The sequence below is a fragment of the Mobula birostris genome, chromosome 10 (genome assembly GCF_030028105.1).
Source record: "Mobula birostris isolate sMobBir1 chromosome 10, sMobBir1.hap1, whole genome shotgun sequence".
Taxonomy (NCBI): domain Eukaryota; kingdom Metazoa; phylum Chordata; class Chondrichthyes; order Myliobatiformes; family Myliobatidae; genus Mobula; species Mobula birostris.
Genome location: NC_092379.1, coordinates 50,706,477 through 50,722,802, shown reverse-complemented (window position 1 = coordinate 50,722,802; position 16,326 = coordinate 50,706,477). Strand labels below are relative to the sequence as shown.

Genomic DNA, 16,326 nt, shown 5'->3' with positions numbered 1-16,326 from the left:
CTCCAAGTAGAAGTCAAGTTCCTTCAGTCGCCCTTCTCTGGTGAGTTCACATGGAAATGCTCCTTGTGCGTATGGGTGTGTGCAGGGGAAGGGATCCTCCCCACCGTCCAACCTCATGGGACACAAGCGGACTCACACAGAGGCACAGCCGTTCACCTGCTCTGAGTGCGGGAAGGGGTCCTGATGAGGCACCAACGGGTTCACAACAAGGAAAAGCCCTTCCTCTGCTCCGACTGCGGGAAGGGATTCAGCCGGTCGTCCAGCCTGACGACCCACCAGCAAGTCCACACCAGGGAGAGGCCGTATACCTGCACTGAGCGTGGGAAGGGATTCACTGAGCAATCAAAGTGTGTTCACATTGAAAAGAAACCGTTCACCTGCTCGGACTGTGGGAAGGGGTTCAGTCAATTATCTGACCTCCTGAGCGACCAGATCATTCATCTGGGCTCACTGTGGGAAGGCATTCACTCAGTCATCCAGCCTGCTGGGAAACCAACAGGTTCACACTGGGAAGAGACCGTTCACCTGCTCCACGAGCTCAAAGTTCAAAGTAAATTTATTATCAAAGTAGGTATATATCACCATACATTACCTTGAGATTCATTTTCTTGCAGGCATTCATAGTAGAAGAGAAAAATCAATAGAATTCAGTACAGAGAAATAAAGACTGACAAACAACCAAAAGAAGTCAAACTGTGCAAATCAATCAGCCAATGCTGAGAACACGAGTTGTAGAGTCCTTGGAAGTGAGTCCATAGGTTATGGAATCGGTTCAGTGTTGAGGTGAGTGCTGTTATCCAAATGCTTGAAGGGTGACTGTTCCTGAATCTGGTGGTGTGGGAAGGGATTTGCAAGTTACTCCAATTCACTGAACTACTGGAGATTTCACACCAGGGATAAATTGGAAACATTTCCTTTATGGAATCTTTAAAAAACTGAAGTTGCTGAGACAGGAGTGAGTTCACAAGTGACTAAAGTTGCTGATTCTGCAGTTATGTTGATTCGCTGCAGGTGACTGGACAATTGGGTAATTAATAATTGATATTAACAGCCCCTGTAATCAGGGAAGAACTTCATATTCTGCATCAATAAATGTTCTACTTTTCACAGTGTGTCCAAACCTCTGAAAGTTTCTGAGGACCCAGTGAGTGTTTCTGTTCCACACCAGCCACTTCCCATTCCAGTCTGTTGGAAGACTCTCCTTGTGATCTGCACCCATTTTCTCTGTAAATACACCTTCAGTCCCCACCTCACCGTACACATTCCTGTTGCTCTTTGGCTGGAGAATTTCCTCCAATTCCCAGCAGGCTTTCTACAAAACCATGGGATAGTGCCACCCATCCCCCACACAACCCCGAGGGTCAGAGGAGAAGTCATTCAGATTCCGATCCATATACTTTACCACCAGCACACTGATACATACAGTGAAATACGCTGTTTGTGTTAAAAACCAACACACCCAAAGCATGTGCCGGCAGTCGCAAGTATCCCTGTACGTTCTTAGCGCGTTCACAATGTTCAGCAGAAAAACACAGCAGTGACAACAACAGAACAAATCAAGAACAGCAAGGCAAGACCCTTTCCCTTTCCCAGCCACACACTCACAAACACAGACCGTCCCCTAACCCCAGGACAGGCTGCCTCCAGTCCTTGTCCCCAGAGGTGGCCTGTTATTCAGTTTTTAATCCGCTTGTCAGCAATGAAGGCTACAAAGCGCTGGTGTGAACACACGGAGCAGACAGTTCTGAAGTCTAAAGCGAGGAGGGCGAAGGAGATTTGAAATTGGTATTTCATGTCATATATACAAAGATGTGGTGAAAAGCTTGTCTTGCATACTGTCCGTACAGATCAACCCATTCCACAGTGAGGTAGAACAAAGTAAAACAGTAAATGAGTGCAGAACAAAGTGAAACAGCTGCAGAGAAAGTGCAACAATGGCAAACAATAGGGTGCAACAAGGGTAACACATGCAAAATGCTGGAAGAACCAAGCAGGTCAGGCAGACTCTGGGGAAGGGAATGTTTCAGGCCAAGACCCTTCATCAGGACAATAATGTGCAACAAGGTCTTACTGCACATGCCAGGGTTCAGCGATGTGTGGGCAGGACTCAGGAGACAACCACGGACGTCCTCGATGGTTGGAAGGGTTGTGACATGACGGAGGAGGGTGAGTCCGCGACCCTCTGCAGGGTCTTTCAATCCTGCACATCAGAGCCTCCAAACCAGGATCGCCCTTCCAATAGAGGAGGGAAGATCTGCATTTATGTAGCGCCGGCCACATTCCCAGAGCCTCCCACAGCCGATGAGGGACTTTCAGAGTGTCACCACTGTGGGAACGTGGAGAGGCTGGCAACCAGTTTATGAACAGCAAGGTGCCAGGGGTGTAGGAGTTCAGAATGAAATTTTTTAACAAAAACTTCCATCATAATCAAAATTATTTCTAAGGAGTGCACCCATTCCACTTCATTCTTTACACTGAGTACATTCAGTACTGTTTGTTTACGTTCACTTACATCAAAGGCACTGCCGCCACCCTGGGGTGGTAAACTACTGTCATAATAACTGAGGGGCTTCCTCCCCGCCAGCCCCTCCCTCTCCAATTGGAGAAGAACCCCAACTGTGGCCCTTCCCCACCGAGCCCTGCGGTGGCCGCACCGGGCTTCAGTGCGTCCCTCAGCACGTACTCCTGAGCCTGGAAGGTGCCAGTCGGCGGCATTCTTCCACGGACACCTCGGTGTGTTGGCAGACCAACGGGTTTCCGACAGGCCAAACAGAGTAGGTGATGTTCGTCTCTGTGGGTGTCCCTGGGAACGGTCCATAGATCAGAGAGTTCTCTGTCACGCAGCTGCTCAGGATGGGCCATGAATTTCATCTTTCTCCACATCGTCTTTGCAAACCCCATGGTCTGCAGAGAGGAGAGCCGCCATCTCTTCCCCACTCAGTCACCCGGTGAGCAGTGCACTGTGGCAGTGATACTCCGGGCTCGCAGGAAGGATCCGACTGGGAGAGCCCCTCTCACCGCCATCCAGGTAAGGTCCTGGTACCTGTTGGGTTGGTGATGAGGCATTCTGCCTGACAGTCTGGATAGTCTTCAGGAAACCACCCCACTGTACCCATCGGGTCTGTTCCCTGCAGAGTCTGTGGGACATTCTGTGCAGACTTGTGGTCAAGGTTGTTGGTCTGGAAGAACTTTTCCATGAAGAACAGGTAGTGTGGCAATGTTCAGCTGATTGGGATGTTGTCCAGCAAACAGCCGGACCCATCCTTCGCGACACTGGGGACGAGGAACTACGGCACATAGTGATATTTGGTGCCCATGCATTTAGATTCAATACTCAGCCTGATGCAGTCGTGCACATGTGAGGGTGACACTGGGTACATTTATGACCCGTTGGGTGAGGGTGACACTGGGTACATTTTTGACCCATTGGGTGAGGTGACACTGGGTACATTTTTGTCCCCATTGGGTGAGAGTAACACTGGGTACATTTTTGTCCCCGTTGGGTGAGGTGACACTGGGTACAGTTTTGACTCCGTTGGGTGAAGCGACACTGGGTACATTTTTGCCCCCGTTGTCTGGGGCTTGTGCATCGTGACCAGTCTAACCTGCTCCTTCTTGGATCCCCAGGTGAATCTGAAGACACTGTGATTCTCAGGCTGGAGGGGTGGGAAATGGGCCTCACCTGCCACAGGTACAGGAGCCCTGGGAGCACCTCACACCTGATGGCAGGTTCTTCCCAGTTATCGATAGGGAGCACCCTCCCCGCAGTCCCAGTTTCTGGTTTACCTTCCCAGTCCACTCCAACCAATTCTCGTTGCAGGCCTCAACCCCTCCAAACCAGATCCCCAGCACCTTCACCTAATCAGACCCGGTGGTGCAGGGGACACTGGATCGGTCGGGCCGTTTGCTGAAAAGCATGGCCTCACTCTTCGTTGGGTTAACTCTGGCCCCTGATGCCAACTCAAACTGGTCGCAGATGCTGATCAATCTGCAAACTGATGTTGGATCTGAGCAGAAGGCAGTGTATGTTTTCAGTAGGGTCCCTCCACTGCCTGGCAGCATCACCCCTCTTATGCTCTCATCCTGCCCGATGCCTTTGGCTAAGGGTTCTCTACAGCACACGAACAAGACAAGGGGGAGTGGGCAACCCGGCCTGGCTCCAGGCTCGATGGGAAGCTCTGTTTCCCAAACTGGTTTTATTGTTGTCACAGGTACCGAGGCTCAGTGAAAAGCCTGTTTTGCACACAGATCAAATTGTTACACAGAAGACTGAGGCAGACCAAAGTAGAGTAATAACAGAATGCAGAATAAAGTACAACCAGTCACAGAGAAAATGTAATGCAGGTAAACTACAAGGTGCAGAGTCATGACGAGATCGATTGTGACGTCAAAAGTTCACCTTATTCCACTGGGGAACCGTTCAATAGTCTTCCATCAGCTGGATAGAAGCTGTCCTTGATCCTGGTGCTAGATGCGTTCAGGTTTTTGGATCTTCTGCTTGATGGGAGTGGGGAGAATAGAAATGTCTGAGGGGGTGTGATCTTCAATTCTGCTGCTGCTTTCCTGAGGCAGCGGATCGAGAGCAAGGGTCAGCTGACAATCTGCCTTGACGATGCAAGTATTGTCTCAAACAGATGGAATGTTCGTTGTCCCGGGTAGTATGAGAACTGGGGCGATGTGAGGGAGGATTCACTGTCTTTCTGCATGGAGGAGAACTGTGGACGGGACTGGGACGGAACTACGGGCGCTCACGGGGAGGGAGCGATGAGCAGGGAAGTGTGGGGTTGGGGAGGGGCAGGAGCCTCACTTGGGCGAGATACTTGCGTGCTAACCAACCGTTGGTTCAATGTTCTCAGATGATATCGCGGCTCTGTGCGGCAGTTCCGTCCTTTTCAGAGGGGTCCCATACATTGTTTCCCTCTGCTGACAGATTTCTGAACGGCTCACGAACACTATCTCACTCTTCCTCTTTCGCTCCATCTCTATCTGGGTGACAAGAGGGCGTACCTTTGTGAGATATACCAGCTCGGCAAGTGGCGTTGCAATAACAATCGGGCACTCAATGTCCATAAGACCAAAGAGCTGATTGTGGACTTCAGGAAGGGTAAGATGAGGGGACCACACACCAATCCTCATAGAGGGATCAGAAGTGGAGAGAGTGAGCAGTTTCAAGTTCCTGGCTGTCAATATCTCTGAGGATCTAACTTGCTCCCAACCTATTAATGTAGTCATAAAGAAGACAAAACAACAGCTATATTTCATTAGGAGTGTGAGGAGATTTGGCTTGTCAACTAAAACGTTTGAAAACTTCTACAAAGGTACCACGGAGAGCATTCTGACTGGCTGTATCACGTCTGGTATGGGGGGGGGCGGTGACTGCACAAGATCAAAGTAAGTTGCAGAAACTTGTAAAACTAGTCAGCTCCATCATGGGTACCAGCCTCCATGGTATCCAAGACATCTTCAAGGAGCGGTGCCTTAGGAAGGCAGCGTCCATCATTAAAGACCCCCACCACTCAGGGCATGCCCCCTTCACACTGTTACTGTCGGGGAATCCTTAGGATACTTTACTTTGGAGGAGGTACAGCAGCCTGAAGGCACACACTCAACGATTCAGGAACAGCTTCTTCCCCTCTGCCATCAGATTTCAGAATAGACACTGAACCCATGGACACCACCTCGCTGCTTTTCTATTCTGTTTTATCGCACTACTTACTCTAACTTAACTAGTTAACAGACATATATTTACTCAGATTCTTTTCTCTATATTTATTCACCATGAATTTCGTTGTACTGCAGCCGGAAAGTGACATTTGCCGGTGGTGTTAAATCTGATTCTGCTCTATCACTTTACAGTGTTTATTTGTATCGCGCTGCCCCAAGGCAGCAAACTCCAATAACATATGTCAGTGATTCTGAAACTGATTGTATGTAAATATTTGGTTTTGATCACAGCAAAAATGCACAGAAGGAAGATATATATGACCGAATCTGGTTCATCGAGACAGTCCACTCTCTCCTCATGGTTAATCACACCGCATCACACAACACGCCATCGTACCACACGATAAAGTTGGACTCCTAACCTGACTATCCACATTGTTATGTCCTCGCACCTTATTATCCGCCTGTACTGCACTCTCTCTGTAACACACACAGAGACACACATACACACTCACACTCTCTCTCTCTCTCTCTCTCTCTCTCTCACACACACACACACACACACACACACACACACACACACACACACACACACACAGCAGGAACTCAGCAGGTCAGGCAGCATCTATGGAGAGGAATAAACAGTATTTGTTTCGCGCCGAGACGCGTCATCAGCTGTTAAACTTTATTGTTTTTCTTTGTACAACTCAGTGAACTGTAGTGATAGCTGAAATTATCTGTATGGATGATATGCAAAACAAAAAAATCACTGTACCGAGATAAATGCGATTTCCCCGCCGCCTGGAAAGTTTCACTCCAGTCCGGGATTTATCTAATACTGTTGAAAGTTATCGAATGTGCAGACGATTTATTAGCGAAAGTAACAAAACGGTGTGTTGACCCATCCCCGGGTTCGCCTCGGCATTTTGTTCCAATTAATCTGTCTCTATCCCCTAGTTAATGAAGCTTCTGTTCGTTTTCCTTACACCCGTAGACTCGGCTCCTGCAGACAACAGATTGTTAAACACAAGAGCGGTAAGGTTAATGTTAAACCTGACGAGCGGAGAGAGGGGAACAAGGCAATGGCAGGCTCGGGCAGCCCGGTGCACCCGCCCAGATCGGCGGGACCGGGACAAGCGGCGGCTCCCGGAGCTGCGAATGACCCGGACACTCTCCCGTGGCTGCACGGCTCCGCGCCTGCGCGGCACGGGGAGGGCGGCGAGGTGGGTTCTCGCAGAGTCCGGGTGCGGAGTGAGTCCGGGGGAACGGGACTGTCCCACTGCAAACAAACCGCCCGTGTTTTTGGAGAGCTCGGCTCCATTCTCCTCTTCCCGGGAGCTCCGCGGACGCAGGCCCCGGTACAGCCTCGGGATCGATTTCATCCGCCATCCCGGTTTCAGCTCCGAGCTCGCGGAGCCTCCACCGGACTGGTAGGTAACTTCAGCCGCTGTCTGACCGGGAAGCAGGTCCCAGACTTACCGCCCTGTCCGCACTGACAGTGTCTCCGCGGCCATGAACCCTTTTCAGTGTCCCGACTGTGGGAAATGCTACAAGCGATCCAGTGATCTGATGAGACACCGGCGGGTCCACACCGGGGAGAGGCCGTTCACCTGCCCCGACTGCGGGAAGGCGTTCCTCCGCTCGTCCAATCTGGTGATACACCGGCGAGTTCACACTGGCGAGAGGCCGTTCACCTGCACCGACTGTGGGAAGGCGTTCACCCATTCGTCTCACCTGGTGATACACCGGCGGGTCCACACCGGCGAGAGGCCGTTCACCTGCTCCCAGTGCGGCAAGGGCTTCAAGGATTCTTCCAGGTTGCTGATTCACCAGCGCGTTCACACCGGGGAGAGGCCCTTCATTTGTCTGGCATGCGGGAAGGGGTTCACGCGGTCCTCCACCCTGGTGACCCACCAGCGGGTCCACACCGGGGAGAGGCCGTTCACCTGCTCCGACTGCGGGAAGGGCTTCCTCCGCTCCTCCAACCTGGTGATTCACCGGCGAGTTCACACTGGCGAGAGGCCGTTCACCTGCTCCCAGTGCGGGAAGGGCTTCGCTCAGTCGTCTGACCTGGTGATCCACCGGAGGATCCACACGGGGGAGAAACCGTTCACCTGCTCCGAGTGCGGCAAGGGCTTCATTCGGACGTCCGCCTTGGTGATCCATCAGCGTCTTCACACCGGGGAGAAACCGTTCACCTGCTCGGACTGCGGGAAGGGATTCACTCGGTCGTCCGATCTGGTCATGCACCAGCGAATTCACACCGGGGAGAGGCCGTTCACCTGCCGGGTGTGCGGGAAGGGATTCACTCAGTCGTCTGACCTGCGGAGACACCAGCGCGTTCACACCGGGGAGCGCCCGTACACCTGTCCCGACTGTGGGGAGGGGTTTATTTATACGTCCAGTCTGGCGGCCCATCAGCAGCGGGTTCACGCCGGGGTGTGAGGTTCGCCTGCTCTTACTGGGGAGGGGGCTGGTTTATTCGGTCAGCCCGACACTGACACAGTACTGGGGTAGACACTCCCCTGGGGTCCGGGATTTACTTGGTCGCCAAAATGCGGAAAAATCCGCGACTTCACGCTGGGGCGAAGGGCCGAATGTATCTCATATGGGTTATATAAACTTCGCAGCTGCTGCGATTCTGCGGGTGATAAGAAATTGGAGTGGATCCTTGTAATCAGGCACGGTTGTGGTTTGTTCGCGGCGATGTTGTTAATCTGATACCTGGGCTGGGGTTTAACATTCAATAAGCCGTTTCCTTTGTTAAACACGCAGCCCACGGTGCGGTAGGCTGTCGTACGGTACGGTACAAACAGCGCCCACGGAACCCGCCGGTGTTAACGGGGAGCTGAGAGGCTGGGAACGCACGAACTGGAGGGTCTCAGCCGTTCAGGCGGCCCTAACGGAGGGGAGAAATTGGTTTATTAACGCCACATGTACATGTACTGAGATACAATGGAAAAGCTGGTCTGGCGGACTGTTCATTCAGATAAGTTCTCTGTGCAAAACGATAAAATGCAGAATAAAGTGTAACCGCGTGTATTGAGGTGGTTTGTGGGGTCAGGAGTCCATAGAGACACGGTGTGGGTGCAGGCCAGTCCCGCCCTTGAGCCGCGCCACACCGTCCGGTAACCATCGGACAATTTACAGCGACCGATTAGCCTCAGTCCAAAGGCTGACCGGTCGGAGCCCACCGGAGCACCCGGGGTGAAATCCAGGCGCTCGCAGCACGGAACGCACCGGAATGGAACTCGGAACTCCGACGTTCCGGAACGGAACTGCTGTGCTACCGTGGCGCTCCTGAGGTACAACAGGTCTGGCGAAGGGTGTGATGACAGCGGGGCTGGAGCTGTCCCTAAGCCTGGTGGTGCGCTGATGGGAGACAGGAGAGGGAATGTCCGGGGTGGGTGGACAGTGAAGAATACAGACAGAGTCGACCTTGCGGGTCCAGACCCCCTTCAGATGAGCTGCTATCCGTGCAGATGCCGCCTGACTCACTAGTCATAGTACAGCACAGAAACAGGCCGTTCGGCCCATCTAGCCCATGTTGAACCATTGCACCGGGACCATAGCCCTACCAAGCACCCCCTTTATGTGTTGCTCCCGGTTGGCTTCAGGATCGGAGATCTGTTGGAATGTTCTTGTGTTTTTCTCCCCCTCAATTCTGTGCTTACTGACCTTCTCAATGTCGTTGGTTATTCCGGCTGCTTTACCGAGGCAGCAAGTCCGCCGAGGGGAGGCTGGTCTCCGTGAAGTGTCCACGACACTCTGCAGTTTGTCAGGGGCAGAGGAGTTGCCATAGCAAGGAATGGTGCATCCCGATAGGGCTGTTCTCAGCGGCGTGACGATAGGAACTGGAAAGGATCGATGGAGACATGCCAAATTTCTTTAGCTTCCTAAGGGAGTAGAGCTTCGGTAAGCTTTCTTGGCTCAAAAAGGATCTGGTGCTTTCCTGCCATACATGACAAACAAACTCTTCGGTACAGATTATAACCGACGTTTCAATAACAAACTCTTGTTCGGGGATGATCCCTGGAGCTTATAATCAACACCTGTACCCAGCTTGAAGCCTGAGAAGAGTTTATCCGCCTTTCTTGGCTCATCTTACCCTGATCTGTGGGGTCCTGAGGGCCAGTGAGACTTCCTCCAGTGGAACGGGGTCAGAAAATAGAAGGCAATGGTAACAAGACAGGAACTCCGAGAGTGCCAGTGGGGCAGAAGTGAGCATCATTGCTACTACTGAGGGGAAGGTGCTTGGGAAACTGAAAGGTCTGAAGGTAGATAAGTTATGTACCAGATGGATACACCCCAGGGTTCTGAAAGAGGTGGCTGAAGAGATTGTGGAGCTAGTAGCAAGAATCTAGTGATTCTTTCAAGAATCACTAGATTCAGGAATGGTTCCAGATGGCTGGAAAATTGCAAATGTCACTCCTTAAAGAGGGAGAAAGTAAATTATAGGCCAGTTAGCCTGACTTTAGTGGTTGGAATGATGTTGGAGTCCATTATTAAGGGTGAAGTTTCAGAGTACTTGGAGGCACATGATACAATAAGCATGGTTTCCTTCAGGGGAAATGTTGCCCGACAAATCTGTTGGAATTCTTTGAGAAAAGAACAAGCAGGGTAGACAAAAGAGAATTGGTGGATGTGGTGTACTGTACTTGGATTTTCAGAAGGCCTTTGACAAGGTGCCACACACAAGGCTGCTTAACAAGATAAGGACCCATGGTATTACAGGAAAGAGACTAGCATGGATAGAAGATTGGCTGACTGGCAGGAAGGAGGTAAAGTGTGGGAATAAAGGGGGGCTCTTCTGTTTGGCTGCCGGTAACTAGTGATGTTCCATGGAGGCTGTTGTTGGGACTGCTTCTTTTCATGCTGTATGTCAACGAATGGGTGACAGAATTGATGTTTTTGAGGCCATTTGTGGATGATACAAAGACAGGTGGAGGGACAGGTAGTCTTGAGGGAGCAGGGAATCTCCAGGGATTAGTTCAGTCACCAGGCCTGAACTCTCTCCAAACCTTTCCCCGTCAGCGTTTCACAAGAGCGCAGCATCCGTAATCAGGGACCCCCACCACCCAGGCCATGCTCTCTTCTCACTGTTGCCATCAGAAAGGAGGAACAAGAGCCTCAGGACTCACACCAGCAGGTTCAGAAACAGATATGTACCCCTCAACCATCAGGCTCCTGAACCTGTGTGGATAACTTCACTCAGCTCAACTCTGAACTGATTCCACAAACTATGGACTCACCTTTTGAGGACTTAGCAACTCACGTTCTCTGTATTAATTATTTATCTTTAATGTATGTTTTAGCACTATTTTTGCACGTTGGTTGTTTGTCAGCCTTTATGTCTGTAGTTTTTCATTGATTCTATTGTATTACTTTGTTCCACTGTGAATGCCTGCAAGAAAATGAATTTCAGGGCAGTACAGTATATGGTGACGTACAGTTTTGATAATAAATTTATTACTTGCTTACTTTGGACCTTGGCTTCCAGTGGAGCGTAGACCATCTATGACCTCCCATCTCCACAATCCTCTGAAGTCAATGGTCTGATTGGGGTTCATTAATGTTTCTGTAATCTGTTGTACCCACTGTACAGGGAATTGGTGTGTACAGCTTCACCAGAGGCTGTTGGCTGTCCTTACCCACTTCCACCTCTCATGACAGGGACATAGGATTGGACTTTGAGAGGCATAATAAATTTACTTTGAAGTTAAGTTGCTTCACAAGGAAGCAGCATGTAGACTGGGTCACCATACCCCTCCATTCTGTATGATCGTGGCTGGCCTTCATACTTATCCTGTGCTATTTCCCCGTAACATTCAATTCTCCAACCTTTCAAATACCTGTCGATCATCTTCACCTTAAATACTGTATCTCTTACAATCTGCCCTCCACTGAGAATCCCAGATATTTATCATCTTCTGCTGAAGAAATCACAAGGCAGTTTTAAATGACCAGAGCTTTATTTTGGAACTATGCATCCTTGTTTGTGACTCTCTTACTGTTAATCAGATTTGTTTCTGGTCACATGTACAGTTAAAATGCTGTTTCTCATGCTGTCTCCACAGGATGTATTGATAGTGATAGTTGTAGAAGGGAAAACATTAAGAGAACGTCACGTGGGGGGTTTTGGGGACAGAGGAAGTGTAATGCAGGCAGACAACAAGGTGCGAGGGTCCTGACAGATAGGTTTTGGCATTAAGAATCCATTTTATCATAACTGGAAACTATTCAACAGTGTGAAACAGCAGGATAGAAGCTGTCCTGAAGCTGGTGTTAGGTTCTTTTGGATCTTCTGCCCATTGGGAGGGGGTAGAAGAGAGAAATGTTTGAGGTGGGTGGTGAGTTTGGCTGCTTTACTGAGGCAGTGGGAAATGTAGACAGAGTCCACCGAGGGGAGGCCAGTTTCTGTGACGTGCTGAGCCGTGACCACAACTCTCTGCAGTTTCTAACGGTCATGCGCAGAGCAGTTGCCATACCAAACCAAGCTGGGATAGATCCAGATGGGAGCTCTCTACGGTGCATTAGTAAAAATTAGTAAAGGTTGAAAGGGGTCCTGCCCAATTTCTTTGGCCTCTTGAGGAAGTAGAGGGGCTGATGTGCTTTTTGGGGGAGAATCTATGGGTGATGTTCACCCCTAGGTACGTGGAGCTTTCAACCCTCTTGACCTCAGCACCATCGATGTAAACCAGAGCCTGTGTGCTCCACTCCCCTACTTCCCGAAATCAGTGACCAGCTCTTTCATTTTCCTGAGGAAGAGTCAAAGTCGATTTATTATCAAAGTATGTACAGTATCTGTCACCGTATACTTACCCTGAGATTCATTTTCTTGCAGGCATTTACGGGAAAGTAAAGGAAAGGTCTTACATAGACAAAGACCGACAAACAACCAATGTGCGAAAGAGGACAAATTGTACAAATAAGAACAGATAAATAGTACCGAGAACGTGAATTGTCGAGTCCTTGAAAGTGGAGTCAGTTCAGGGTTGTGGTGAGTGAAGTTATCCACACTGGTTCAGGAGCCAGTGGTTGAAGGATAATAACTGTTCCTGAACCTGGTGGTGTGCGAGCGAAGGCTCCTGTACCTCTGCCCTGATGGTAGAAACGAGAAGAGAGTGTAGCCTGTATAATCCATCCTCCCTCGATGGATGTTGCTTTCTTCTGGCAGCGCTCCTTGTAGATATGCTCAATGATGGGGAGGGTTTTTCTTGTGAGAACTGGGCTATCTCGACCGCACTCTGCAGACTTTTCCATTCCTGAGCGTTAGTGTTTCCATACCAGGCCGTGTTGCACCCAGTTAGCATACTCCCTACTGTGCATCTACAGAAGTTTGTCTTGCCGAATACTCACAAACATCAAAGAAAGCAGAGGCGCTGTTATGTGCTTGTGATGGGAAAGGTCGTAGCCACGATATCATTGCCACCAGACTCATTATGTGAGATATGACCCAGCACAGGGAACTCACTAGACTCATTCCAGTACCGACTCATCGTTACGGGAGATATGGTCCAGTACGGGAAACGCACTGAACTCATTCCAGTACTGACTCATCATTACGGGAGATATGGCCCAGTACGGGAGACCCACCAGATTCATTCCAGTACACTGACTCATTGTTATGTGAGTCATGGCCCAGTACGGAGGGTATCTGAGCTGTACTCAATAAACAACAGCCCGATGTGGGCTTTGCTGTTGTCCAGGTGTTAAAGTAGGCGGGAACCTCTGACTGCAGCAGTCGGAACACAGAACAACACTGTAGTGTAGGTTTTCCAGATCACAATGTTTTGCCAACCCTTTAATCAATCTAATCCTTCCTCCCTACACAACCCTCCATGTTTTTATCATCCACATGCCTATCCAAGAGCTTAAATGCCTCTAATTTACCTGCCTCTACCACCACCCCTGGCTGAGCATTTTACACACCCACTCCTCTCTGTGTAAATAACTTACCCTCTGAAACACTTTCCCCCCACCATCCTTTCTTCAGATCACCTTCAAATTATGCTATCCCTGCCCGCCCCCTCTATCCATGCCTCTTATCATCTTGTACACCTCTGTCATGTCACTTCTCATCCTCCTTTGCTCTGAAGAGAAAAGTCCCAGCTCGTTCAGCCTGTCTTCATAAGATGCCTGCTCTCTAGTCCAGGTATCATCCTGGTAAATATTCTCTGCACCCTCTATAAAGCTTCCACATCTTTCCTATAAAGAGGCGACCAGAATGGAACACAAAATTCGAAGTGTGCTCTAATCGGGGATTACGGATCTGTAACATTACCTTGTGGCTCTTGAGCTCAATATCCCAACGACTGAAGGTTACCCTCTTAACAAGCCTATCAACTTACACAGTAGCTTGCAGAGTCTGTCGATGTAGACCCCAAGATCACTCTGTTCCTCCATGTTTCCAAGAATCCTGCCACTAGGCCTGTGTTCTGCCTTCAAATTCGACCTTCCAGAATGACACACTTCACATTTTTCTGGATTGAACTCCATCTGCCTCTTCTCAACCCAACTCTGCATCCTGTCAATGTCCCATTATAACCTCCAAGCCTCTACACTATCCACATCTCCACCAACTTCTCAGCCCATCTCTCCATCCTGTTGTAACCTCCGACAAGCCTCCACACTATCCACAACACCACCAACCTTCATGTCGTCTACAAACTTAGTAACGGACACCCTTATGCTTTCTTGTCCAAATCATTTTAAAAATCACAAAGAGCAGGAATCCCAGAACAGACCCCTGCAGAACACCACTGGTCACCAACCAACAGGTAGAATATGCTCCCTCCTCTCTGCCTTCGATGGGCAAAACAATTCTATATCCACACAAGCAAGTCTTTCTTGGATCCATGAATGAGGGAGGTTTCTTGAGGTGTACAAAGTTATGAGGGGTAAATGCAAGCAGACTTTCTTCCACCGAAGTCGGATGAGACTAGAACTGGAGATCGGGGGTTAAGGGTGAAAAGTGAAATGTTTAAAGGGAACATGAGTGGGAATTTCTTCCCTCAGAGGGGTGGTAGGATGAGCTGCCAGCAGAAGTGAAGGATTTGGGTTTAATTTCAACATTTAAGAGAAGTTGGGATAAGTACATTGATGGGAAGGCTATGATCCCGGTGCAGGTCAATGGGACTAGGCAGGGTACTAGTTCAGCACAGACTAGATGGGCTGAAGGGCCTGTTTCTCTGCCATGGTGTTGCACGAGTCTATTCTGAGTATGGGACTACCATGACTGCTTTTTGCTTTGACCTTTCTTTGTTCTCTCGGGTTGTCTCTCTTGTTCATGTTCCGCCCTTGTAACATTTAATAAATGGCCATAAACAATGTTTGTGCGTCATTCCTGACTTCTGAAGAACCTTTGGATCACTAAAATATCAGCACTCAACACCTGAATAACTATTCCTGGGCTTGGTAAGGTAAATGTCCAGTTGATGTACCCCCAGGGGTGTAACAAAAACCAGGAGTGGCAGTCGCAAAATATGGGTTTGGCCATTCAGGACTGAGATGAGATGATAATCTTATTTTTTTTAAACAGATTAATAAGGCAGAGAGTAGAAGTGTACAGAAAGTATAAGGGTATTGAAAGTATTTTTTAAAATCTGAAATTGTTTTGTAAGTTTTTACAGCAAGGGATCTTTCGATTATTTTAGGACCATAGGAATCTGATGTGTGTACGCACAGCAGGTTGGTGTCGGAGGGAAAGCTCCAGATTTCTGTATTACTGGGACCATTATGAAGAAGGTGGGACCTGTACAAGGTGGACAGGTAGCACCTGAACCGAAATGGGAGTAATGTTCTCGAGGGGAGGTTTGCTGGTGCTCCTGGGGAGGGGAATAATAACGTATGGGAATGGGATGCAACAGGAGAGAAGATGATGCAGTCAAACATCAAAGGGAACTATAACAATGGGCAAGATCTCCTTACTGGTTGCCTGCACTGCACTTTTTCTAACTTTTCACAGTAGAAGACGTACAATAGAATCAATGAGAAACTGCACACAAAGACCGATAAACAAATAATGTACAAAAGAAGACTGTGTTAAATACAAACATAACAATAAATAACTAATACTGAGAACATGACTTGCAGAATCCTTGAAAGAGAGTCCACAGGTTGTGCAATGAGCTCACTGTTGGGGTGAGTAAAGTTATCCAGCCTGATGGTTGAAGGGTAATAACTCTTCCTGAACCTGGTGGGGTGGGACCAAAGGCTCAAACAAGCTTCTGCAGATGTACTGTTGGAAGTGACCTGACACGAATCAAACCCACAGGGATGTAAGAAGCTGCAGAGGGTAGGGGACTCTGTCCAAGAGCCAGACCCCCTCTCTGCCATTTCACAGAATTATCAGAAGGTAGGAGAAGGCGAGAACTTCTGGGAGGGAAACGAAGGTCAAAGGTTATGGGGAGAAGGCAGAAGAGTGGGGTTGAGAGGGGTAGCAAATCAGCCGTGTTGAATGGTGGGAAAGAATCAACGGGCCGAATGACCTAGTTCTGCTCCCATGTCTTATGGTAACCTTGGACACCCTGATGAATCAAGAATCTATCAAGCTCTGCTCTGAATGTGCCGAATGATTTGGCCTCTGCAGCATCGAATGGGATATCACTCCGTTTTGTGGCTGTGCTCACTGGTCTGAGACGGCAGGAAATATTCATGCTT

The 16,326-nt window shown here is 49.3% G+C and overlaps 1 protein-coding gene across 1 annotated transcript in view; it reads left to right on the top strand.

Moving 5' to 3' along the window:
- LOC140204033 (uncharacterized) overlaps nt 1-8,219 on the top strand; it is a 119,817-nt gene extending 111,598 nt beyond the window's left edge. Inside the window, exons 4-5 of the mRNA XM_072270283.1 lie at nt 217-254; nt 7,227-8,219. Coding sequence (XP_072126384.1) covers nt 217-254; nt 7,227-8,109 — 921 coding nt within the window. The 3' untranslated portion in view covers nt 8,110-8,219. The remainder of the gene's footprint in view (nt 1-216; nt 255-7,226) is intronic.
- The last annotated feature ends 8,107 nt before the right edge of the window (nt 8,220-16,326 follow it).